This window comes from Cavia porcellus, unplaced genomic scaffold (assembly GCF_034190915.1).
Source record: "Cavia porcellus strain 051 isolate PalLab524CR breed Dunkin Hartley unplaced genomic scaffold, mCavPor4.1 scaffold_11, whole genome shotgun sequence".
In the NCBI taxonomy this organism is placed as follows: domain Eukaryota; kingdom Metazoa; phylum Chordata; class Mammalia; order Rodentia; family Caviidae; genus Cavia; species Cavia porcellus.
The window spans coordinates 11008525-11035404 of record NW_026947494.1 but is presented as its reverse complement, the minus strand read 5'-3'; the positions used below and the strand labels follow the sequence as shown (position 1 = coordinate 11035404).

General features: G+C 47.3%; 1 protein-coding gene across 2 annotated transcripts in view; it reads left to right on the top strand.

Moving 5' to 3' along the window:
* The first annotated feature begins 2303 nt into the window (after positions 1-2303).
* Positions 2304-26880, top strand: part of Dnah5 (dynein axonemal heavy chain 5) — a 282354-nt gene continuing 257777 nt past the window's right edge. For both annotated transcript variants that reach the window (XM_063257979.1, XM_063257978.1), the window contains exon 1: positions 2304-2495. In XM_063257979.1, coding sequence (XP_063114049.1) covers positions 2319-2495 — 177 coding nt within the window. In that variant the 5' untranslated portion in view covers positions 2304-2318. The remainder of the gene's footprint in view (positions 2496-26880) is intronic.

Sequence of the window (26880 nt, the reverse complement as noted above, 5' to 3'; positions counted from 1 at the left end):
AATTTCTCACTGTGGCAGTTCCACAGGAAGCCATCCCATGGAGGCAGTGCCCCAGGCAGGGAGTCATTAAGCACTTGTGATGGACCAGCATGATGAGGAAGATCTGGGCCCCAGACCACATCCAAGGAAGTCTGCTTTATCTTAGGAATCCTCAACAGCACAACTCCTCTGACAGCAAGAGAATTTTAGCAGAAAGGGGATCCCAAAGACAAAGAGGCCTAGCTCACAATTTTGCTTAAGATAGCACAGGTTAGAGCACAATAAGGTTGCATTTGCTCCGTGGTAGCCCTGCTTTCTTTCTGAAATCAGGCAGACCTATGCTGATGAGCCAATATTTCTCTCCCTCTCCCCAGAACCATCTATAATCTTAATGTAGATAGAGGCTGGGCATGTGTGAAGCTTAGCCACCAGGCTCACAGCCCATTCTAGTCCTCTGCTCATGTAACCTTGGGTAAGCCAGCTCACCTCTCTGTGTCTACTCTGTGATTAGGGCAATGATGACAATGGTCAAGTTCAAAGCAGAGACAAACTGAGTTAATGCACAATGATCACTAGAGGAGGGTGAGCTTTCTTTTCCTCTTCTCAGATCTCTCCCTATGGCTGTGTTTTCATCTGTGGCTCTTTTCCCTCGCCAGGGTGAATTTTCACCTCTATTAAAAAGTAAGCCCTCTTGAGGACCGAGTTTCAAAACTTTGGAGGTGGTTATCAGTGTGATTACAGGATATGATCTCGGATGACATTCTGAGGAGGGGATGACATTCTGAGGAGGGGGGACATTCTGATGCAGTTCCTGACAGCAGCGTGGGAGGGAACTTGGCACCCTCTTGGTGCAAACATGAAAAGCGTCACATGGCAAAGATGGCTCTTTTAGGCAAAACTACATAGATTGCTTATGAAGTCTGAGTTTAAACATTTTAAATATTCTTGATTTCTGGAGATCGTTGATACTGCTTAAGAATTCTTTTCTTTTCCTAGTGAGAACTGACACAATTACTTGTTTGATAGACCTTCTGAGCCCATGCAATAGTCCCAGTCTTCAAGAGGGTTTGGGTTGCTCTTTCTAGAACTTAGTATCTAGTAGACCTGTTCTGTCTGAGGAAGTAGCCACAGTCCCCCTCATCATCCAACACTTGAAATATGGGGGCTGAGATTTGGTGTGCTGCAATTGTAAACACACATCAGATTGTCAATGGATTCCACCAATGTGAAGCTCTGCCAATGTGAAGCTCTGCCAGGTTCAGCGTGGCGCCTGTTCAACATGGCGGTGGACAGCATGTTCCTCAATACTGATTTCCGTGTGTTCTTCTTTCCAATCAAACTTCCCGCTTTTCACGCGCGCTAGCTTCCCCCAATCAGCTGTCACTACGTCATTCTGCCCGCCCAATCAAATTCCGTTCCTTGTCAAAGCGAATAAAAGCCTGAGGGGCTTTTTCACTCTATTGCAGCCTTCCTGAGCCCACAATAAAGGCTGTTTCCCATTTTTTTCCTTTTTCTCTTCTTGTTTCTCTACTAAGCCAAGGAAAACCCTATCAATTGTGAGGACCGCGTACGATAAAATAATGTAAATGATCTCATGCATAGTTTTTATATTGGTAACATATTGAAATAATACTTGGTACATATTAGGTTAACCATAAAGTTAGTTTCACTTGTTGTTTTACTTGTTAAAATATGGTTCCTATTAAGTATGAACTTACACGTATGCCATACAGTGTGTCCCTTTTGGACAGCACTGGCCTGGTTTAGAAAGGGGTTGAGAGAGGAGTTTGCCGTGGGGAAGACGATGTGTCCACTCGAGTTCCTCTGCAAGGTCCTGTGAGGCGAAGTTCCTTGGGCTTCGTGTACTCAGACAGGTAGGCGGTGTTTAGCGTTTGTCCCTTCTAGGTTAAAACCCGGGTTAAAAGCTCCCAGAAAGACTAAGATGAAACAGTAGTGAAAGTACCAGGTAACAATGCGAGGAGAAGAATCGAACTTTAAACCAGGCCGCGTGCGCAGCTGGGCAAATTGAAGTCGAAACGTTCTAAATTCTGTTTTGAATTTTCTTTCTTCCTGAAGCCAGAGACACTTAATCCAAACAGCTGGATGTGGCTACAGAGGTGCTCACAGAAGGAAGTGATGGCATGGGGGCCTGGGGCCTGCGGCTTTGGGTTTCCCTCCTGTCCACACCACCTAGCAGCGTTGGGTGGGAAGGAGGAGGGAGGAAGAAGGAGGGAGGAGGGATTACAGAGGGGGAGAAGGGAAGGGAAGGGGAGGGGAGGGAGGGGAGGGGGGAGGAGAGGAGGGAGGAGGGAGGTCAGGGCGGAGCATCACGCGTCGCCATGGCAACGCCGGGAGCCGCAAACAGCCGGAGAGCCCAGGGACGCGCGGCCCAAGTGGACTCTTCGGACAGCGCGGGCCGGGACAGCGGCGGCGGCGGCGGCGGCGGGGACCCTGGCCCGGCCGTGCTCACCGCTGCGAGCCCCCGCGCGGCGCCGCGCAGCGCCATGGAGAAGCCGGTACGGTGCGCTCCTCCGCGGCTCCGCGCCCCGCCCGGCCCCCGCGCGCATGCGCGGCTCAGGCGCGGCCGGGCTTCCGGGCTCTGCGGGGTGGTGACGGCCGGCTGCTCAGGCTGTGGTGCTAGGGTTGAGTGTCGGGGTTTGGGGTCCGGGAGCGCTTCTGTGAACTTTTAGGGCTGGAGCGGCGGTTTCCTGAGTTTTACAGGTTTGCAGGTGACAGTGCGCTGTCCCGCCCACCAGGGCACAAGTCCCAGGCGAAGGCCTTGGGTTCAGGGTCAGCTCTGCTCCGCCTCTGCACCCGGAGGTCCCGGCTTCTGCTCCCTGCTGAGGGGCCACAGTTGGCAGCTAAGTGGCCCCGGCAACTCTTGTCCCTTAGCGAGCATCACAGATATCCAGGTGTGGCGAAGGTCGCTTTGTGATAAGTTTGTTGGCTGTTACTAGCGCTCTTTAGACTTTGGTTTTGCACGAAAGCAAATGTTTAGTTCCCTTGGAGAGGGGAGAGGAAAGAGAGGGAGAGGGTGCGAAAAGTAAAGAAGAAAAGAAAAGAAAAAAAGAAAGAAAGCCCCACGGGTGGCTTTCTGCTGTCCTACGCTTGCCTCTGCGTCCCTGGCCTGCTCTGTGTGCAGATTGGCTTCCTCTTCTCCGGTCCTGCTCCTTTAACTTTTCAAGTCTTTTCTTTCGGTGCTGAGTTCCAATTTAGGACTTTGGTAATGTAGGGAAGCAATCTACCACTGCTGCATCCCCAGCTCTCTCTTAAAATGAATGTTGTGGAATGAGAAAAAAAAAAAAAATCCAAGCATATAGCATATACCTTCAAAGGAGTTTTAAAAATCCATAGACTATAAAATCAAGTTTACCAAGTTTTACCCTATGAGGATGTAAAACAAAACCGCTACCAGTGTTGTTTCACTGCTGGGTTCTTTGTATCTAATTTTTTGTTGGTCTGTTCCAGTCGAAGCTTAAGAATTTAAGAATATTAATATCTCCTGTTTAACCTTAGTAGTATTCTAAAAAAGTAACTTGATACACCTCTTTTTATCTATTAAATTTGCAAAGATGTCTATGCCTCAAATATTATTCAGCGTATTTAATAACGTTGACACATTGAGAAAAAAGTTAGAGGTATAAATTTCCATTATGAAAATAAAAAGGATATATAAATAGAAAATAAACTAGAAGAACACACACCGAAATATTCGTCCTGATTATCTGGCTAGTGACATTAAAGAGGAATTTAATCATTTATTTAAAATTTTTTATAATGAATACTTGCATATGAAATATATGTCATAGATGTAAATTTTGTAGTTGGAAAAATGATAAAGAATAATGCTTCTAAAATGTTTGCACAACTTTCTCCAGAGACAAAAGCCATCTTTTGGTAAATGTTTTCTGTGCATGTACCTCACATCTTTGTAACCCTCATTTGCAAGTCCTGCCCTCTCCCCAGCTAAGCAAACAGCTCCTATTTTACATAAATTGGAGGTAAATATGGTAAACAGGCGTATTCAGATGAAAGTGAAGAAAAGCAAGAATGACTGTGTTGCTCAATACGCCTGTTCCTACACAGCATCGTTCTTGTAATGTTTGTCAGTGGCAGCTGATTGTCTCTAGTCCAAAGTCAAGAAGAAAGAGATTTTTGGTCACCCTAATCACTTATCACTAATGCCCCACCAGGCACAGCATGTTCGCAGTAAAAACACTTTACTAATAGGAAATGCAGGAAAGTTAAGGCTTAAGGAGTTTTTTGATACACTGTGCAAGAGAGCAGTGGGTGAATCCAGGAAAGACCACACTGTCAGGGTGAAAGGCAGAGCTTTGTACCTTTGATTTTAATGTGAGAAGTGGGATCTGGAAATGTCACCAGAGAATGCTTTTATCAGATCACGGTGGTCCCCTTGTCCATCCATCTTGGATCTAAGTATGGCTGGGTAATGTATGAACACTGATGTTGTTTGACCAGGGTCCAGTGCCTTTGGGGTTGTTAGACACAGTCTTCTGGCTCAGAGTCACTGACAAATATGTAAAGACTGACTAACATTAGCAGTCAAGGGGATTAGAATGAAGTATGTGGGTTTAGGGGAGAAGCAGGATTCTTAAAGACGTGACCAGTCAGTAATCATGAAGTAGAGTTGGTGATGAATGTACAGTGTTTGGGTTTTTAAATATAGTACACAAGGTGGAAGGTTAATATTTACTACAAATCTGTCACTCAGGTTTTTTTTTTTTTTTTTTTTTGTCTTTTTGAGACAGGGTCTCACTATGTGGTTCAGGCTGGCCTTGGGCTCAATTTGTAGCCCACGTTGGTCTCAGACTTGCCACAATCTGCCTGCCTCAGCCTCCCAAGTGCTGGGATTACAGGAGTGTGCCACCATGCCTGGCTCAGACCTGTCACTCAGTTGGAGAGTGGCCTTTAAAACAACAGTGGTAGAAATGACCATTGTCCCCCACAATTAGTGCTGCAAACCTGGGTTCCTGTGGTTACATTATTCAGGAAAAATAGAATCAGACACTGAAGCAAAGCATACTCCTTGCATGCCTTTTCTTGTGGCGAACCAAGTGAGGTGCATGAATTGACCCCTGACCATTGTAGCTGAATGGCCACACTAAGACCAGTGGGCCATCTCCGGGAGACCCAGTAGGCACAAAGAAAGGAGAGAACAGTGCGAGGCTCGGCATACTCCTGGGAGGAATCTGTCCAGACCTGCAGCTGTAAGCCTAAGGGAAAGCCGGACATTGTCCCTACCCTGGAGGGGACATCAAATTATAACTGGATTTCCAAAGGCTACCATTTCTGCCATAGGGAGATAATGTGAAGGGTCAGAATGGGAGAGGATTTTTTTTTAATTAGCTCATGTTTCTAGTACATAATGATTTCATTCCTCATGGGGAGTTGGGTGTGTATGTGACACATCTTAATTCTTCTTTTGTGCCCTTCCTCTCTCTTCCTTTTCCTCTCCCTCCATCTGTTGGTCCCCTGCTTTTCTGTGAAAGATCCCCACTGAGCTAAATCTCCAGCCCTTGAGCTAAATCTCCAGCCCTACCATTATGGTTTTAAGGTGCATGCATTTTCCCATAAATGAGTCAAATTTATCCTTCTGGGGGATAGAGAAGTGCTCCATTGTGTACAAATACCACATTTGCTGCATCCGTTCATCTGCTGATGGACTTACTATCTTTCTTTTTTGAAGCAGCCTGCAGATGGACTCTTAAGGACTTCTTGGGTGTTGAAAAAGAATTAAAAGTCTTACTTCTGGAAAGCTGCAGGTGTGTGGGTCAGTTCTAAACGTCCTTCAGCCTGTCTTGGGTAAAGAATAAAAGGGCTATAGTGTCGTGGGCTGTCCTTATTCATTAAGAGAAAGGCCTAGCACTCAGAAAAGTACTACTGCTGACTCTGGGTTGGTCCACAAGCAGGGACCACCCAGGAGCAAGGAGCCCCCTGAGTGGGGGCTGGGAATGCATCAGGGGGCTGTCCTGCCTGCTGTGGTGTGCAGAGCTGGCTGCCTCCTAGGGAAGGCAGCCGTGCAGAGGAGTGGGGCCTGTTCTGCAGCCAGCAAGAGGGGCAGAGCCAGAAGTGGCTTCCTGAAGGCCAAGGCCGGATGCAAGCTTGGGTGGCAGCCCAGGGTGGACGGAAGCAGAGAATGCTGCAGCAGTGGCAGAGGACCAGATGGGGCTTCCAGACCATCACTGAGAGAAAAAGAAAAGGGCCAAGCCCTCCAGGAGCTCACCACATTGACAGTTTAATAAAAAGATACCTTTATATAGCCAACAGAGCCACTTTTGATAAGCTCTACAGTACAAATGTTCACTGTGTGTTATGGGCTGAATCTTGAACTCCCCAAGCTAATAATAGGTCGAAGTCCTAAAAGAAGATTAGGACATAAATACACACAGACTGAGGGGTGACCGTGAGCACACAGCAAAGAGGGGCTATCCAGAGAGACCTCCAGCTGAACCTGCAGACATCTTAATCTTGGACTTCCCATCTCTAGGACTGTGAGAAAATAAATGTACGCTGTTTAGAGCACTGTACTCCGGTAGTTGGTTGTAGTAGCCCTTGTGACCCACACCTGTGCAAGCAGTTTGCACAATGACCTCAGCCCCCACTGCAGCCTCAGGAGGTAGGTGCGGCTATGATTTCATCTTACTCATTAGAAAATTGGGGCTCAGCTGGCATTGGCTCAAGACTGCCTCAAGGACACGTGGCAGTAGTGTCAGAGACCCACGGGAACTCTGGCTGGGCAGAGATGAGAATGAGGCTCTGGGTTGCTTTGTCTTTCTGAGAGCAAGCGATAAAAACACAGTGGGGATTCCGTGTGGGGAGAGGGGGAGTAGGAAGAAAAGTTTGGGGTTTTGAGTGGGGAGTGGGTTTGGAACAGGAGCCTTCAGGAATCAGGACACGAGTGGAATCCTATTAGTGTTGAGCAAGCAGAGGTCTGATACTTGCCTGGTTCCTGATGGTTCTGATTTTCTGGCTGCTTCCTTCACCCCACCAGCCATGTCCTGCTCCGGGATGTGGCCCAAGACCTCCATCATCTCTGCCTTTTCTGTGCTCTGTGAGCCTTGTGTCGTGGAGTCTCACCCTTTAAGACACAAACTTGGTCCTGCCTGTGAGTTGTAGAAATGCACGCTGGAAACCACAGGGAAGAGTCACCAAACCCTCTGCTTTTCATTTTTTAAAAAGTCTTTTACCAAAACCGTTCCATTGCAAAGCAGTGACTTAAGAGGAAGACAGGCACAGACGACATTTTTTCTCATCAGTAGATGCAACATGGGAAGAACATCTAAAGTCTGTTAAGCTCTGGAGGGGCTGAGGCAGACTGAGCAACTGCAGTCCAGCCGCGTTCCAGTTTGTTGTCCAGTGCCCTTCCGTGTCCGGCAAAGGTTGGCTGAGCACCTGTGGTGCTGGGGCAGAGAGATGAAACACAGGCGTATCCCTACCTTGAGGGGTTTAAAACTGAGCTGGGGGAGACCGAGTGGCCTTTTCATTGCAGAGGGTCAGCTCTGGGTTGGCAGTGTTCACTAGATTTGTTCTCGATCCCTTCTTGGAGGGTCAGAGAGGGCTTGCTAGAGAGGCATTGCTCAGGTGAAAGGAGACAGTGGAATGGAAGATGGCAGGGTGGCCACAAGGGGTGGCGGGCAGGGGAAAGAGGGCTGCTGCAGGACGCTGAGGGGTTTGTAGCAGCCATGCTGCAGGTCTCAGGGGCAGGTGGAGGCTGCAGAGGGAGTCCCGAGGCTCAGTGGGATGGGAATCATGCACCCAGTATTGGTTTTTTCCCTTGAAAACAGGGATGGGGTGTGTGTCAGGAATGCCCAATACAAGAGTGACACTGGAAACATGCTCAGGATGGTTGGGGAGATCAGGGGACCAGCGATGGAGAGACAGGTTGATGGTAGAAATCTGGAAAGTATACAATGAATGGGAATGGAAGATAGCTCATTAGATAGAGGAAAAATTCTGATCGCAGATTAAACCAAAGCTAGGAGAGGCTAAGTCAGTTTCCTAGAGTCACACAGCTAATTAGCATCAGGGCTAAAGCTAGCAAAGAAAGACAGGGAAAGTGTTTCCCAGGGCCTGGTGTGCTAGGGGTGCCCTGTACATACCCAGTCTCCTCCGATCTCACGTGGCTGTTCAGTGTCGCCTTGTTGCACTGATGAAAATGCGAAGGCCCAAAAGAAATCAAGTGACTTCCAGGTAAAAGAGCTTGAAAGTGCAGTAATGGAACCCAGACCACTGCTCAGGGGCTGCTGCCATAGAGTGTTGATCAGTAAGAGCTGCATTTTTACGAGAAAAACAGGAATGCCTGGTTGATAAACTTAGATGAAGCTCAAACTTCTGCTATTTGGGGGGTAAAGACCCCCTAACCTGTGCTGACTCTGTGCTGTTCCGGTTTCAGAGCAGCTCTGCAGTCTGGTACCCATGTCCTCCCCTTTTCCCTCCCCTCTCTGGATCAGATCAAGCGACCAAAGCCTGAGAAGGAGGGGGTTTGTACCTGATTTTTCCTCTGCACGCCCTGTGGCCCGATGTTCACAAGGCTCTCCTGTCTTCTCTTGCAGATAAGGAATGGCCAGGGCAGGGGATTCTTGACCTGGATCTGATGTTCTATTTCACAGTGAAAGATCTAAGGGGTCATGGAGCAGCGTACCTCGGGGTCGAGGGCTGGAGGGGTAGCTCCACGCAGAGCACTTGCCTAGTGTGCAAGGCCCTGGGTTTAATCGAGCCCTACATCACAAGACAGACACAAAACAAAACAAAAAGTCTCCTTTCAAATAAAAGCAGAACATCTAGAAAGTGGATTTTTCTTATTGCTGCGTATCAGATCAGCATTTTTAGGGGCTTAAAACAGCAACCATGAGGGGCTGGGGATTTAGCTCAGTGGCATAAGCACTTGCCTTGTAAGCAGGCAGTTGTGAGTTCGATCCCTGGTACCGATAAAAATGAAAAAGACCAAAAAAAAAAAAAAAAAAAAAAAAAACAGCAACCGTAATCTCATCTCTTTGAATTTTTGTGTTCCAGGCGGGTGGGCTTGCCTTGGAAGGCGCCTCACCCTGGCACTTGGGAGGCTGGAGGAGGTGCTGCTGGCCCAGGATCTCTCTTTTCATATGTCTCTGACTGCTTTGTGTGGTGTCTTCAGGGGCTACTTGGGCTACCTCCCAGCAAGCCCTAGGCTGCTTTCCTGATGGCCCAACGGTTCAAAGAGGGTAATCCGGAGAGCAAGGCAGTGGTTGCACCCTTTTATGACCTCGCCTCGGAACCTCCATTCTGTTGTCATCTCTTGGTCAAGACAGCATCAGTCTCCTGCTCCTTGTTTCTCAATAGAAGCAATGTCAGCCTCACATTGTATGAAGTGTACATGGGGTACACTATCTGTCCCCCAAATCATGGATGGAGAGAGAGAGGTGAGGAGGGAGGAGGGACTAATTTGTTTTCTTATGGCTGGAGCTAACAATGATCTCTTAGGTGGCCTTTCCCTTGCTATAGATTCTTACCCACCAAAGATGTCCAAGTACTGCTCATACCGAATGTCAGTCTCTGTCACCCACATTGATAGGGGATGAATCCTATACGTGCATTTTGCTTCCAATTAAAAACCAAGAGTGAAATTTCCCCAGATCCAACTTTTTTTTTGGTGAGAGAATATTTATTATGATGTGGGAACAAGATTTTAGAATTTCATAAGTAACCCTTACTATTTTTTTCATCAGATGTATAGTGAATAGCAAACATGCAATTTGTAGAAATAGATTGGGTTAATGTACTGTTATTAAGATAAGAATAGTGAAAATAATATTTCAATTATTAGATTGCTATTAGGAAGGCTATAAACATGCTACTCATTGAAACAATCCAAAATTTTATGTTTGCAAAAATCCAGGCGTGATACCAACTGGAACTTTGATTTTTAGATTACTTTGTTTATCAGAAAAGAGATTTGTTGCCTGGTTTTCAATTTAACTCTCACATTTGTGTTTTCTTTTTTAAAGTGATTTTATTCCTATAAGCACAACTAATTAATGGTTGTTCTTTGGTTGATGAAAAATTGACCTCTTGTGAGTAAATGTAACAATATGTATTTTTCATTTCTAGGATATAAATACATTTTGAATAATTACATCAAGAAGTGGATACTAAAATTAAACAAGGAAGGACAAGCTTTTTTCTTTTAAAATAATTTGAATTTTCCTGTTATACACTGCAAATTTCTACCTATACTGAGAAATTTTTATCTATTACATAGAAGTACCCAAAATATTTTAAAAATATTGAATGTAAAATACTATCATGTTAAATGTAGGTTTTCATAATAGCAACATGATGATGATAAAGCTTACAAAATATTACTCAGGCACATACTGTTTTGCCAGTTAATAAGCGAAGTAAACTTGATATTTTTTCCTTTCCGACTTTTAATATGGTCAACTTTAAATGTACATTCACATATTTAATTTTAAATCTTAGAACCCCCCTTTAAAAACACGTACCCAAGAAAACCCCCAAACCCTAGTGATATTTTAGGCTGTGTACCCGTGAGAAGATGCATTTATAAATTTTATTGGCAATATGCATCTGAAATTTTCAAGTGATTATTTTCTAACAGCTTTTTTTAGTACTGCACTGGTGTTGAAAGAAATTGAAATTCACCCCGGCAAGGAGTTGGTAGAGTTGCTATGCTTGTTGGGCTCTGGCTTGATCCTGGGGTCCCTGTGGCCTGAGAGCTCTCCGAAGGGCCAAAGGTAGGCAGCGTCCTCTGCACAGGTAGCTGGTGTCTGCGTGGGAGCATCCCTGGTACTCAGCTTCTCTCTTGCTTTGAACTTTAGCACCCTAAATGCATTCCATGTGACTTTTAAAGTAGCCTTACAAATTTAAATACTCCAGAGGAAGGCATTTGCATTAGTTCCTTGGGCTGCAGAGGTGAAGCATCACACAACGGGAGGCTGAAAACAGAGAAGCTTTGTTCTCCTCCAGTTTAGGAGACCAGGAGTCATCAGCTGGGCTGCGCTCAGTGAAGGCTTGTTCCGTGTCTTTCTCCAAGCTTCTTGAAGCCGCAGTTGTTTCTTGGCGTGTCCATAGCTACATCATTCCCGCAGCAGGGAATGTGACTCGCATGTCTTTTCTCCAAATGTGACTCGCATGTCTTTTCTCTGTATGTCTGTGTTCAGATTTCCTTTTATGAGGACTTCAGTCATGTTGGGTTAGAGCCCATTCTAATGACTTCATCTTAACTTGGTTAAATCTGCAAAGACTCTTTTTCCAAATAAAGTCACATCCTGAAATACTGCAGGTGTGGGGGGATAGGGCTGCAACATATTTTTTGAGAGCATATAATTCAAACCACAGCAGTAATATAATATACAAACCTATTATCAGTCATTTCCTCATTCCTGTGAATTATTTTTCTTTTCTTTAAAATATACTAAAATATTCTCCTCCAATCTTGGCACTCTACAAGGTTGAGGCAGGAGGATCAAAAGTTCAAGTCCAGCCTGGGCAATTTTGCAATTTAGCGAGAAGTTAGAAACAGAAAAGGACTGGGGATTCAGCTCAGTGTGAAAGTCCTGGGTTCGATTCCCAGTACTGAAAACAAATTTAAAAAATATATTTATGTGTGTGTGTTGGCAAGATTGTAAACTGGAGCCCTTGCACACTGTGGAAATACAAAATGGTATGGCTGCTGTGGAAAACAGTATGGAGGGTCCTCAAAACATTAAAAATAAAACTACCATACAACTCAGAAATCTCCCACCTTTATTTATCCAAAGGAACTGAAAGTGTGATCCCCAACATACCAGTATTCCTATATTCATCACAGCACTATTCGCAGTAGCCAGGATGTGGAAATGACCTAACAACAGATGAATGGATACAGAGAATGTGACATATTACGCACACGGTACTGTTCATCTTGGAGAAAGATATCTTGCAGTATGTGACAAGTGGATGAACCTTGAGGACCTTATGCTAAGTTAAATCAGGCAGCACAGAGGACCAGGGTTGCACGATTCTGCTCCGGAGGTCTCTAAAGTAGCCAAATGTGTAGAAGCAAAGAATGGGACACAGGAGCCGGGGGCTATGGGGAGGGGGAAATAAGGAGTCGGTAGCCGGCAGATGGGAAATTTCAGTGAGGCAGATCAACAAACTCTGGAGACCGGCTGGACAACATTGTACCTTTAGTCAACAATACAAAATCCTGCACTGGGAAATAGGGTAAGAGGTCATGTTAGGTGCTCTTACCGCAGGAAAATCAAATTTAAAAAGTAGTCAGTGGACACAGGGAAACAAGAGCTCTCAAATAATACGAGAGTGTGCACAGTTCCAGTCCTCGCTGGATCTCAGCCCTGTTCTCCACTGGCTGCATCACGGGACCGTCTTTTCACCAGGTGTTTGGACTGTCCGCTCGGAGACTTGTTATGAACCTCTATTTAAAAATTTCATTTTCATTCCTAAGCTGAAGCATCATGTTCCTTGCAAGATAGGTTTAGAACACAATGGCTTTGTAAATGTAAAAATAGAGGCCGAGATAAAGTACTTAATAAATGTTTTTCATCTTCTCACCTCAGAATGGACAGCCTGGATTTGGGTTCCCAGGAAAAGGCCCAGCAATGAGTCCACTATTTTTATAAAATCCGTAGAAGGTGTTGTGAGTCCAGTGTTTGTATCCCTCCAAAATCCATGTGGAAATTTAACCCCAGCTCAGTGGTGGTAAGAGTGGGCCTGGGGAAGGCGATTTGCTCATGCCGTGAGTAAGATTACTGTCTTTACAATAATGGTGCCAGGGCAGAGCTCAGTCCCACCTGCGTGGTCACCAGTGAGGACACAGGAGCAAGCAGCCAGCAGACCCTCAGTGGACACCGAGTCTGCCTATATCATGATCTCGGGCCCCTTAACCACCAGAATGGTGAGAAAATAAATAAATTTCTATTATCTATAAATTCCCCAGTCTCAGACGTTTTGTTACAGCAGTCTACAGGGACTACATAGGGCATCTCACCTGCACCTGCTTGAGACCACTGCCGCTTTCCACTCTGGCTCCCCCCATCCGATTTCCCCTCTTGGGAGGGGCTGGGAGTGGTACCAGGTGGCTTCCACATCCAGCCAGAGGGAGAACACTTCGTACCGGTTTGGTGGGATCTGGTTGTGTGGTAGCACAACTGTGCTTTTCTATAGGAGTTTCTGTGAGCATGCGTCCTTTCTGCCGGGCCAGCTTTGCCAGCTGTCACCTGGTCTAGGGTCAAGGTCACAGCCAACTTTCAGTCCATACAGAAGACACTGAGCCTGAAGAGGTTTATGGGAAACGCTTTCAATCACCAGATGTGCCCAGAGTGGAAGATTGGGTTCTCATTGATCCAAACTAGAAACTTTCTATTATTAAGGCTGCAATTTACTTTGTTTATTTACAGTGTTTAAGATTGAACCCAGGGCCTTTGCGCTGAGCTACATCCCCAGCCATTTTACATTTCTTTGTATATGCTTGATCTTGAGGCAGGGTCTCTAACTTGCTGCGTGGCCCAGGCTGGCTTGAACTCGCTATCCTCTTGCTTCATTCTCCCCTGCAGTGGACATTACAGGTGTGTGCACCACGCCCAATTCAAGACCGCTCTGACAGTGCAGTAACAGAGCCATGAAGACCCTGCTGGGGTTGGGGTCTGGCTTGAGTGTGTCCCTCGTGGGCCCATGTGCTGGAAGCTTGGTCTCCGGCGTGCGAGGTGGTGAAGCGCTCCACGGGAGGTGACTGAGTAACGCGGGATCCGCCCTCTTGCACCGGTGATGCGCTTCCCTTGGGTGTACATTTGTCTTCCCTAAAGATTGTCATAGTGAGGCCACTGTGCTGCACACAAGTGTTTCTCTCCCTTTCTCCTTCTCCATCCTGTGATTCAGTACAGGGCAGGGGACGTCATCAGGGATGGAGCAGTTGGGGGCGGCCCCCATCTTGGACTTTTAGCCTCCGTCACCCTGAGCTACATAAACCTCTTTCTTTATAGAGTGCTTAGAGCCAGGCATTCTGCCATGGCAACGTAAAGTGGACTAACACAGATATGAAACATCCTCCTTTAGGGTAGGAATTATGTAAAGTAGAATTTATTAGCGTTGCCATGTTTGTAGGGTACAGATCTGTAGACAGTTCAACAAAGAACCAGCCCTACCTCTCCATGAAATTGTGTTTTCATTCATCTCTTCATAGTAAAAAAGACAAATTTCAGTCAACTTTGCTGATAGAGGGACTAATCATCTTTGTGTCACACCAGGAGACATTATCAAGTTGCTGAAGAACATGGGACCAGAGTCGGCAGCCAAAAGCATCTCTGTCTTTATATATATATATTTTGTCTTTTTCCTTTTTATCGGTACCAGGGATTGAACTCATGATTGCCTGCTTGCAAGGCAGGCGCTTTATGCCGCTGAGCTAAATCCCTAGTCCCCGTCTGTCTTTATTTTTGATCTAGAAGTCTTTCAGGAAGCTAACCAGAGCAATCCATTATTGTTCCCTGGCTTTTCTGTGGTCAGCTTTAACAAATCGGTCATTTGTCACAATTTATTTTTCCTTTCTAAATTAATACTCTTTTTTTTCAAGGTGTTGGAGATTGGATCCAGGGTTTCAGGAATGCTAGCCAAGTGCTCTACCACTGAGCTATACTCCGGCCCCAACCCCAATATCTAGCTTTAAAAAATCATGTTCTCTTCTTAACGAGGGACCTCTAATTTGTATACAGCTCAGGCTCCACTAAGTCTACATCTGCCATCTAGGCCTCGGGAAGTGTCACGGTGGTGACCCTCAGGGCTCCTGGCTCTGGAAGGATGGAAGGGAAGGGGAGAGAGGAAACCGGAGGAATAAAGCAGCAAAGATAAATTTTGCCCCTGCCCCGTTTTTCTCCAGAGCTGGTGGTTGGCATATCAGGCATCATTTGTTTTACGTCCATTTTTTTGGTGTGTTTTGTGTTGTAAGAGGCCATGTGGAAGATTTCAAAGAAATTAAAGGTGAGCGTTTTAGTTCTCAAAGAGATGTAACCATCTCACTGGGAAGATGGGCATCCCACGCCCTGCTGAAAACCTAGGCGAGTTGAGATGAAGTCGGACTCAGCACAAAGTGCCTGTGATTGTGATGTTGGCGTGAAGCACAGGAGGGGTCCGTGGGCGGCCAAGCCCCAGGTGGCCTCTAGCAGAGACTCAGGTCCTGTCGAAGGGCCAGTGGCGACTTGCGAGCTCTGAACGGGGTCCTCCTGCCTGCATGGTCCAGTTTGCTTAGCTCACATGTGACGGGCCGCTGCTGCTGGGGGACAGGGATGGGGGCAGAGAACTGAACAGCTGTTCCCAGTGAACCTTGGCAGCAGGTGTGGCTTTGTAGGTGAATACAGTATGGGCGAATTAGGGGAGCAGCAACCCCAGAAAGAGGCCGGTGGGGAAGGCTCTCAAATTTAAGCTGGCCCTGTCCCTTCAGGCTCAGGCTCCTCTTCCATTTCAAAGCTGATAATCGGAAAAGACCCACCAGCCTGTGGGGTGGCTCCTTGATGGTCCTCATGGTGGACAGTAGGGTGGCCTTGTATTCCAAGCCACTGTAGGCGTTGATGATACGTGGTTGCCAGATCAGGGGTTAGGTATATCTCCATATCTGAGATGTGAAGTCAGTCGTTTACCAACAGAACTCTATTCTTTTTTCCTTCCTGGTTAAATTTCCTGCTCATTTTTCTGATGGTAAGAATTTAAAGGACCACCTTTTTTACTTTTCTAGGAAGGTCAGTGTACGTGAGGGTCTCCATGGCTACGTTTCTTCGGGGAGGAGATGCTCTGTGTTTGGGGATGGAGGAAACTCTCAGCGATGTCATTAGAGATGGAAGAGGAGAGTTGGGGACAAAGTGGGACAAGGGAAGGACTCACCATCTTTTGCTGGTTGGTGAGTGTCTGAGCTGTTTAGGAAAGGTGGGCACAGCAGCAGGAAGGGAGGGGTTGCAGCAGGTACACAAGTGGTGGTCCTGGACGGTCTCCCAGGTACGAGGTGAGCAGGTGATAGCGGGCTTGCCTAAGGTTCATTTGGAAATTGTCCCTCGCTTTTGACCTCTGAGGGGACTTGCTGTCTTCACAGGCTACTTTGCCATTTCATGGAATTTGTGCAATGGGCTGTGTTGTATCCTGGCCCGCAGAGGAAGGAGGTCAGAGCTGAAGGTGGCCTTGAGCTCTTCAGCCCCCTGGGAGGCATGAAATCACTGCTGGGGACCAGGTGAATCCTGCTGTCTGGAAGCCCGTGCATAGCCACTGACCTTGAGCTGTCCTTGCATGGAACATGACTACAAATTACCCAGGATCCTTCAGGAGCTACACAGAGAACACTGTGTTCATGCTTTTCAGTCCTTTTTGTGTTTTGATGATGGACTCTAGAATTCACTTTATTTATGTCCTTAAGTTATTAGGACTATATTTACATCCCACTCAGTGCTGGACATATTGTGCAAATAAGTGCAAATGTTTGTTAACTGAATGATCTTCTCATGGCTTGAAATTCCAACAGTTTACATCTGGTTACATTTACAACTGATAGGAGAGGGGGTAGAATATTTGATTTTCTTTCAGTTGAGATCCTTTGGGTATATGCTTCACCCAGGCTTGTATAGACCCACATGCTAAAAAATGAGAAGACCTTTCTCAGTCACTTCATTTGTCTTTAAAATATGTTCCACCTGCTTAAAGACAGAATTTAAGAGAGTGCCATAAAAACGCAGCATATTTAACTTCTTCTCGAATGTGTCGTAGCATCTGCATCATGATTACATTTGCTCATTAACTTCATAATGACTTTGAGTCTAATTTTATCTTCGCTGGAGCTCTGCACTTCCCATGGAAAGCTAAGCCTGGGTAGGCAGCCCTCGCTCGGTGGATGAGCGGTGCCCATGGGCTCTGTGTGCAGGCTGTTAATCATACTCCGGGTCTGTGGCTCCCTATTACCCTTCCACTGGCTCGTATCTAACAGCTTGAATATGCTTGAAGGGCGTTAATGAATAACAGAAATAGTCTTCCGTGTCTCAGAAAGGAGCTTTGGTGTTTCTGGAACTAATTAAGGCACCTGAGGAAGTATCTGGGTCACTGGCTAGTGGTGTCTGTAGTTGATTGGCTTGAGAAGGGAGAAGCTGATGAAAGTTTGCCTTGGGATTTTAAATTCTTTATATTATACACCCAGTGAGCCAGTGTTTTGAATCTTCTTGTAAAGATTTAAAAGTGGCTATCGATGTAGGTAACCTCCTTGACCGCTTTTCAGTGCTGGGAGATGACTGTGGAGGAAAGTGGACCTGCCAATCACGTGGAGATCCTTCACTGGACCTGCCTCACAGGTGCATCCCCAGCTCAGGGAACCCCGGATGTAACACTGTATCCTCACAGTGGAGTTTCTTAAAAATATATCAGGTTTTTAGGCCACTGGCACTGAAGTGAAATAGGACTGGGTTCGGCACAGTGCTAGTAGATTAGCAAGGGCAAAGAAACCAGGCTAATATTTTTATCCAAGAGCAAAAATTAGTGCAAACTTTTAAAAAAGGCTTTATAAAAATTCTGAAAGGAGATCATTGATCTTCCATTCCTACCTTTATCCCTCCTGCCTTTTTCTGAATTTCTTAAATGTAGCACGTGACATTTTGTGAGTGTTTTTTGGTTGCAGTCTGTGAAGTGAGATGAGGTGGTACGTGCGTAGCGGAGGGCAGGAGAGAAATCTACTTTAAGCAGAATGGTGGTTTTGAAGAACAAGGCTTGACATTCGCAGTGACATGATTTTTTTTGAGACCGTGTCCTGCTATATAGTCCAGGCTGGCCTTGAACTCATTATGTAGTTCAGGCTGGCCTTGAACTTGCAGTGATCCTCCTACCTCAGCCTCCCAACTGCTGGAAGTTACAGGCAGGTGCCAGGATGGCCTTATTTTAAAGCAAGCTAATCCTTGGCAATGTAAAAAGTGGCTGTTAAATGGAAACTGTGATGTAGAGTGAGAGAGCAGTAGAATCCACAGCCGTCTCAGCCTCTTCAGGGTGGGAAGGCTGCAGTTTTGGGGTTCCTCGGGCTCTCGTCTCCATTGCCCACATGGCACCTGCTTTATTTTTATGATTGCCTTTCAAAAAGCTTGTTCACTCCCGCTTTGCATTCTGGGAGATACTGCAAGCCAGAATGAGAGATGGTTCTTCATGCTTTTTTTTTTTTGGTGGTACTGGGGATCGAACTCACAGCCTCGCAGGTGCCAGGCAGGTGAGGCGCTTATGCCACTGAGCTAAACCCCTGGCCCTCTTCATGTTTCTTATAGATGGCACACAAACCTAGCAAAGTTTCATCCTGATCCTGTTCTTAAGCGGTGAACACATGTTTATCTGTTTTGCAGATGGAGACGTTTGTCCTCTGGGTTGATGGGGGCCTGATTTTAGTCTTCCTGAGCTTTTGAGCTATGTGTGTTTCCCGCCCTTCTTTGTCTCCCTCCCTCACCCTCTCCCCCATCCCCAGATCCTCTTCCCCTCTGCAAAAGTGCCACCTCCGTATTTGCTGTCATCAGTCCTTTATTTTGTTCTTTGAATTATTTATACTTCGGGCTTGCCATTCTATGACATGAAGCCGTGGGGTGTCTGACCTGTGTCTGTTTCACTTCACTTAGCATTGTGGTCTCAGCGTGCACGCATCTGCCTACATGTGACTCAGTTTCCCTTAGGGTATCCTTGTATCTCCTTGGTCCCCCTGAAACCTCAGGTGACAGGGAATGAAGCGCAACCCTTTGTGCCCGTCTCTTTCCTGCCTTAACCCCTTTCCTCTCTTCCACAATGCCCCTTCCACAGACCTGCCTAGCCTGTCTCCTCCTCTGTCTGCACGCCTCCTCCTCCCCCTCCTCCTCCTCCCCCTCCTCCTCCTCCTCCTCCTCCCCCTCCTCCTCCCCCTCCTCCTCCTCCTCCCCCTCCTCCTCCCCCTCCTCCTCCTCCTCCTCCTCCCCCTCCTCCTCCTCCCCCTCCTCCTCCTCCTCCCCCTCCTCCTCCTCCCCCTCCTCCTCCTCCTCCCCCTCCTCCTCCTCCTCCCCCTCCTCCCCCTCCTCCTCCTCCTCCTCCCCCTCCTCCTCCTCCTCCTCCTCCCCCTCCTCCCCCTCCTCCTCCTCCTCCTCCCCATCCTCCTCCTCCCCCTCCTCCTCCTCCTCCCCCTCCCCCTCCTCCTCCTCCTCCTCCTCCTCCTCCCCCCTCTCTACTTGCTTCCGCTTCCTGCTTTCATCTTTGGCCTTTTCTGTCTGGTCTCTGTCCGTTCAGGGACACGGTGCTGAGCAGAGCCTGCATCCGGCCGCCCTGGCTGCTGGAGACAGATTTACGGGGTTCTCTTTCAGCCCTTGAAGAAGATAAACTTTGCTAGTCCTCTGTTGTGCAGGCGGGTGTTACCGCTTTCCCTTTTTTACAACACAGTCTCTTTGATTCAGTTAAAAAATCACGGCCTTCCAGCCGGTCAAGTCGAGTCCTGCTCTGGAGAGGCACAGTGAGGACTCCTAAGGTCTGCAGAGGGGACTCCACGTCCTGCCCACTGCCTGTGCGCTGAGAAGGAGGCAGCCAAGCATTTTAGGAAAAAAAAAAAATCCACTGCCTCCTACTTGAGAGATTTTAGGTGCATATTTCTAGATTCTTGCATTTTATTTGAGGTTACATGTTTTAATGATTGTTTTCTGTTTTTCACTTTATGCTTTAAAAAAATCAGATTCCTTTTCATAATAAAAATTTGGAGGCATTAAACAGTTTCTAAAAGTTTTGCAGCGATGTGTATTGTTCTCTTGCAGCACCCGGTATCTCCCCTGGCCTCCCTCCCCCCTCCCCTTCCCTCTCCCTCCTCCGCTCTTGTGTTTTCCTTTTTCTTTATTTTTTCCCCTCTTTTTCATCAGCTGGGTGCTGAGAATCTGCAGCTGGCCCCCTGGTGTGGCTCCTGGCCCTAACATTCATTAGCTGTTTGACCCTGAGTACTCACCTTCCTGTGTGTGCTTCAGGGTCCCCCTTATAGAAATGGCTTTCCTAGGCACCTTGTGAGGATCAAGTTGGTATTTAGAATGCGGCCTGGTAGAGAGTAATGCTAGCAAATAAAAATAAAAGAGACAGAAATAAGCCCAGGAAATGCATTTAAGAAAGAAAAGCATTAAAACACCTGTAAACCTACCTGTCAGCCTCAGAAGTAATTGTTATTAGTAGTCTTTCTCCTTATGAATATGCACATTCAGTTTATTTCATTTTTAAAACTTTTTTTTTACAAAAATCGGACCACACCCTTTTGGAGATTTGCCTTTTTCCACTCTATAACCTACCATGAACATCTTCAGTTTCATTAAAATGTTTCTTCAACAGAATTCTTAATGGCTGCAGTTCTACGCAGTAGGTAGAGTGTCTGTATGTGTACAGTGTCTCTGTGAGCAGGAAATCTCTGTTATAAGGTGTTTCTTGACATGAATGATTACAAATGCATACGTGTGTATATTTCCATTGCTATCCTGAAGTTCTCACACTTTGGTTCCCATCCTGCAGGCGCACCCCACCTCACCCCCAGTCCCCTTCCCAGGGGCCTGCAGTGGCCCTGCCTGATACACTGCTTCCATTTCTGCCCTGGCTGCAGTTGACAAATGTCATTCTGGAAAACGTTTTGGTTACACAGCAAACACTCCCCCCACCAACCTCCAATCTTCCAAGTCCAGTACAAGGGAACCAAGGCCCTCATGGACTGTTCTGTAATACAACTGGCTCCCACTCAAGAGGGGAGGACCAAGGAAAGCACCTTGTAGGGACACTCATGGACTTATGGACAAGCACGACCTTCTCAGCAATTTAAATTCATCCTGCTTTTATCTTCTCTGTGACCAAGTGTTTTTCAGCATCAAGGTTTCCTAAATGTTCAGACTATAACCTAATAAATTTACATTTATCCCAGTAGCAAATATTTCTTATCAGTCAAGTAGCAGGGGCAGCCTGGGAGGAGTCCTTTAAACAGACTGGGATCCAACGAGTGGTTAAAGCTCGCCACCTAGCGGCCGCTCACAAAGTGGCCTCTAAATTTGGTTTTTGTTTGGCTTTCCAGGTGACAAATGTGAACACTGTAGTGTCTGATTCTGGGTTCATTCCCTGGCAAATGTAGGTGTTGGCTGAAGAGTCCTTTGGACCATATCACTATATCCGCTTGTGTTTGGTGGGTAGGGAGGCAGTGCATTTAATTTGCGGTATTTACTAATCTGATCACATTTTCCTTTTCCTGTGTGAGAAATCGCGTGGTAAACTACAGTTAAAGTGCCTCTGAGTGTGATCTGCCGAGCGGGGCATGCGTGGTTTTGTGCTCTGGCTTCCGTTGCATCGGCACACATTACATTCCCAGTTACTAGAAAATAGTCCTAGCCAGGACTTTTCATCTTGACTGTCGTTAGCTTCTAAGTTTACCCTGGAGCTCATTTTAATCAGGACCGTCTTGGAATGGTTTTCTGGAAAAGTACAGCCAGAGGCAAGGATTTATATCATGAACTCATCGGGCATATTCCCTCAAGAGCGAGAGAAGACCAGAGGGCCAGAGGAGGGAGCTTCAGCAGGAAGGTGTCTTATTTTGCTGGCTGCTCCGAGCTAGTGAGCTGGGGGCACATCTGTTAGGCAGCTGCAGAAGCCCCTAGCAGGGCAGGAGAGGGCAGGAGGGGAGACCGTGTCCTGTGCTTCATTGTTCCATTAGTGAATGTTTTCTGCATGGACACTGATTCCCCTGCACTCCAGGTTGTGCTTCATGGGTGACATGCAGGTTCCAGACGTCTTTGGTAGCAGGCAGACCCGAGCACAGAGGTCTATTGTCTGTTTATCCCAGATTTTGCAAAGAGGAAGGTGCAGAGGAGCTCTGAAGTACTGGTTATAGATTACATTGTGCTTTCTAATAATTCTGGAATCCTCCTTCACGTAGACCTTGATGGTGATATGTCTTGCATGGGCTGCAAGTTCCTTGGAGCAGGAGGCAGGCAGGATTGTTCCTCTGCTGAACCTTCTAGAGGTGGCTGCATTACTGGGCTCATGATCACGTTCACAGCTGGCCACTTCCCACCTTTCTGGGCACCCTTCCTGGCTCCAGGACTCTCTGACCCCTCTCCGGACTCTTTTGCACTGCTAAGGGCTCCTTTGATTGTGTCCCAGTAACCCAGTGTAGTTGCTCCATTTTAAGACTAGCTGATCAGTCACTAATTTCACCTGCTACCTTTGTTACCTTTGCTGTGAGATGTAAGCACTCCTCCGGCTCTTGAGATTAAGATGTAAACCGTTGTTGTGGGCCATCATTCCACCTGCTGTTACGGGCCTGGTGCCAGCCTGTGGGTCTGAAGGTTGCCTGAGGGACTGGGAAGAGGCCGGCTTGGAGGAGCTCTGTGGTGCAGTGTCCCTGAACCTCAGCCCCTGCCTTGGTGATGTCATTTTTGATGCCTTTCTTTGCTTCCAGTTAAACAGGAAATAATGCCAGCCAGAGGAATCCTGAGACCCTGCTTACCCCTGTAATCCCAGACATTCTTGAGTATGGCCCAGTGCCTCTGGGCAGCCTCAAATCCTTTTCAGGGAGTCCTTCATGTCAAAACCTTGTCCCCTGTCACAAGTTTTCGCCATGGCACTGCCTTGTTTCTCTGGATGGATGGTGGATGGATGAGTTCAGATTTCTTGTATTTGAAACAGTTTTCAGTTTTAATTTTTATACACAAATACCCATGGACATAACCTTTATACGCAGAGGTGCTTTGAAGTCCTTGAAATTGCTTTTAAGTGTGTGAGTTCCCAAGACCTAAATGTTTGGTAACAGTTGGTAACAGTTGTGTCAGCCATTTGGCAGCCTCAGCCTCCAGATTTGGATAGGAGCCCATAGGTCCGGAGTTCCTTAGAGGGCAGTGCCTGCACTCATAAGCTCAATTTCAGAGGAATAAATTCTTCTAGCAGGCACCCTTGGTCCCCACCTTCATTGAGAATGGGGAGGCCTCAGCCCTCGCATCCGCTCTGTTGTTGGTCCTTGAACCCTGGAACTCAAGCAGAACCGGTGCTGGAATCCGCACGAACATCTCATCCCTGGAATGAGGACAAATCCAGGCTCTTTGCTCCTTTGTGAGACTATTCCCGTCTGATGGGTTGGTAGAGTCAGTGGTTTTGCCAGGCATCCCCGACCAGTGCCTGCCACGTTTAGGAATGGCTGCCCCATCTACTAGGTGGGCTGATTTTGGAAAACTGGGAGAGGGGGGCGGTGGAGAGATTCCAAGTTCACTGAGCTACGGAAGGAAGGGGAGAGGAGCAGCCCAGGGGGCTCAGAAGCCCACGCGGGCTGAGGTCATGCTCCAGAGGCGTGGTCCACTGCTTCCCCTCTGCCCATGAGGAAGGACGCAGGGAGTCCTCACTCTTCTGATGCAGGTGAAAGTGGCCCTGTCTGCCTGCTTATAAGGGTCCTGGAAACCTGCAAGTGAGGGGGATTAGGTGGGCAGAGACCAGAGGTAAAGGCGATGCTTTGAGACTGAGGGGTAACAAATAATCCCCCCTGTGCAAACTAAAATCAGATCAAGTTAGGAAAAACTCAGGTAATGTACAGATTGCCATGCAGAAGGCCTCAGACCAAGTGCTGAGCAGCTTGCTTTCAGTCTGACCCTGAGGTTTAGAAGGCACAAAGGAGAAGAAAGTCTTTTGACCTTTTATGTGATTGGCTGTAACGCACTAACTTCGTTGTTTAGGGCCAGTAGAACTGTCTTTATCTGGATTAGTTTCAGAAGACCTTCTGATAAGGACGGAAGTTTGTGTTTTGGTTATGATTAGAGCTCGCATTTCAGGGAAGCCACTAGGAGGGAAGCTTGTGCTATCTGATGTGACTACGGTAAATTTTGGTTGTCAGCTTGATTGTCATGAGAGAGCCCTGGGAGATTAGTAGGGCACACTTCTGGGTGGGTCTGGGTGCGTCGGGGGCTGTAACTGGCCCCTGCCTCCCTTCCTGCTTTGTGAGCTCCCTGGCTGCCAGGAGGCAGGCGGTCTCCCTCTGCCAGAGCCTCCCCCATGATGCTTCTGCCCTGGAGCCAGCGGCCCGTGGACTGAACCTTCTCAAACTGTGAGCCCAATAAACCTTTTCCCCTTCACCCTGTGCGTGTCAGGTGTTTTGTCCTAGCAACGGAGAGCTGATGCACGTGGTACGGGCAGTTGGCCTTACATCTAAACCCTATCCCACTATTATTTTTCTTTCTTAACCCTTTTTCCTTCCTGACCCAGGAGGCTGGAGTGATCCAGAAGACGTGAGATGGATGAAAATAAAGGTGTTGATCTGTTGAGAGATCGCAGGTGGCCAGCGGCTGCTGAAGGGCAGGAGAGAGCCAGGGTGTCCCCCTCCTTCTCTCATTGTTCCCAGGAGGAAAGTCCACCGTCCCCCCCTCTGCCCATGTTGTGGGCGGGAGCAAGTTTCTCCACGTGGGAGGTGAAAAAATAACCTTCAGCTCCCCCGAACCTTCCAGGTTCTAGTGAACAGCTGACACCGAGCACAGTGTGAGCCTGGGAGCGGAGCACAGGTGGGAGCAAGATGCAGCCTTGGCTGAAAGGACCTCACACTTGGAGCAGTGTCCTGTGGAAGCTTGTTTCCTAGACTGCTGATGTCTGAGGCATGTGTTTATAAAGCACCGATTATGAAAACAGGACCACTCTTAGTGGTGTTGGAATACAGTAAAGAACACAAAAAAGCCAAGTCCCTGAACTTATTATCCTCCACTGATGTGCTATATCAGGTACCGGGGAGCATTGTGGGAAAAATTAATGAAGCAAGGGGACTGGAGCATGTCACAGAGAATGGAGGTGTGGTGGGACATGCTATTTTTGCATAGTGACCAGAAGTTCTTTATTGATAAGGGGATGCTGGAGAAGGGACCTTAAAGACTTCAGAGAAATATGTGATTTTAGACCAAGGTCCAAAGCATGAGGGCATCATGTGCAAAGGTCCTGTGGTCTGTGTGTGCTTAGAAAGTTAATGGAACAAGTGAAGGAGTCACATGCATGCCTGGAGAAAAGTGAGCAGGAGGACACTGTTGTAGGGGTGGAGAAAGGGAAGTATGGGGAAGATCATAATGGATCCAGAAGGAGGAGTATGCTACGGGCTCCATTTTGAAGGGGTGATTCTGGGTTTCTGCATGGGAAAGCACAGAGGAAGGCAACATTCGGGAGCTGTTGTAATAGTTGGGGGACACACGGTGGTAGCTCGGCCCTGAGAGGTAGGGCTGGATGAGCTAAGACGTGGTGGGTTGCGGGTGTATGCAGCCAAGCTGGTAGGATTGCTATTGGATCAGAAGTGACAGGGACGAGAGGAAGCAGAATCAGGGATGACGGGAGAGTAGGGCGACTGGGAGAGTGGGGCTGGAGGGAAGTAGATGCTGTCAGGGAAAGGGGACATGGATGGCTGAGTCTCTCAGACACCCACCCAGAGGACGGGGAGTTGAATTAGGAGCGTGCTCAGGGTTGAAGACGGGGATTTTGAGGTTCAGTGAGGTTCAGGGTGAAAGTGAATGGAGAAGGGGCTGAGCCCTCAGCCCGCTTGACCGTCAGAGGTGTGAGGGTGAGAGGCCGAGGAGGACACGCTAGCAGGTCAGAGCAGGGCAGGAGCGGTGATGGCTTGGGACGGCAAGAAGGTGGTTCAGGAAGAGAGAGATCGGCTGTGCCAAACCTGACGGCAGCTTTACCTAAGAAACAAGACAGAATAACTTCCTGTGTGCAGGCCTGGTGCCTGATGGGCTGCTTCAGTGTGATGAGCAGGACAGAAGCCAGACCACGGTGCTCTCGAGACAGTGAAGAGCACAGCAGGAGACACTGAGCAGAAACCATTCTTTAGAGGTGTTTCCAAGAGCGCAGGTAGGTTGGGGACTGCTGGTGGCGGTGTGGGGCCAGGAAGGGGCCCATTCATTCCACACAGCATTGCTGAGCACCTACTGTGTCTCAGGTAGAGCTTCAGCAGTGTGCTTTATAGTCATGGACTAAGCCAAAGCTTATCAGCCCTTCTGAAGCTTGCATTCTAGTTGAGGGTGACGATCATACCGTCATACTATGCAAACACGTTATATGTGGACACTGGGTGAGTGACCATTGCAGCAGGGGGCAGTAGACACGACGGCTGGGAAGTGTGAGTCCAGGAGGCCAACAGGGCTGGGAGGTTTGTGTAAGTGGGGTGTGATCTTGGAGACCTGTGTGGAGGGAAATAGGGGAGCCCAGAAGGCAGAAAAGATTGTTTAGGGTGAGATCAGGTGGCAAGAATTTTTATCCAGAGAAATACAACCAATGAACTGTGTATACATAAATATGTGCATAGACACAAATGCACACACCCACACATACGTGTAGTAAATCATCCTTAAGAGCTGCTTTGCTTTTTGAAGTTTCACTCGTTTATAGCTTCAGTCTGAGATTCTTAAACAGAAAACATTGAAAATAGACAAATTGGGGCTGGGGATTTAGCTCAGTGGCATAAGCACCTGCCTTACAAGCAGGCGGTTGTGAGTTCAATCCCCGGTACCGATAAAAAACAACAACAACAAAAAAGAAAATAGACAAATTGTAAGTTTTCAACAGCAGGTCATTGTAAAGATTATGATGAAATTTTGCACTGTCCTCCATCTTTACTGGTACATAAATAATTTCTTTGTCCAGTGAATCTACCCTGTACACACTACCTGCCCATTAGTCACTAAGTCACCATCAGTTATTAGATCAACTCTGTAGTACCACAGTGCTTGTGTTCAAGCAACCTTTATTTTTATGTAGTAACAGCCTCAAAACACAAGAGTCCTGTGCTAGTAATTCAGAGATGCCAAAGAGAAAGTGATAAAGTGCTTCCTTTAAGTGAAGCATATAGGGTTTGGCACCATCTGTGGATTCAGGCATCCACTGGTTGCAGTGTATCCCTGTGGATGA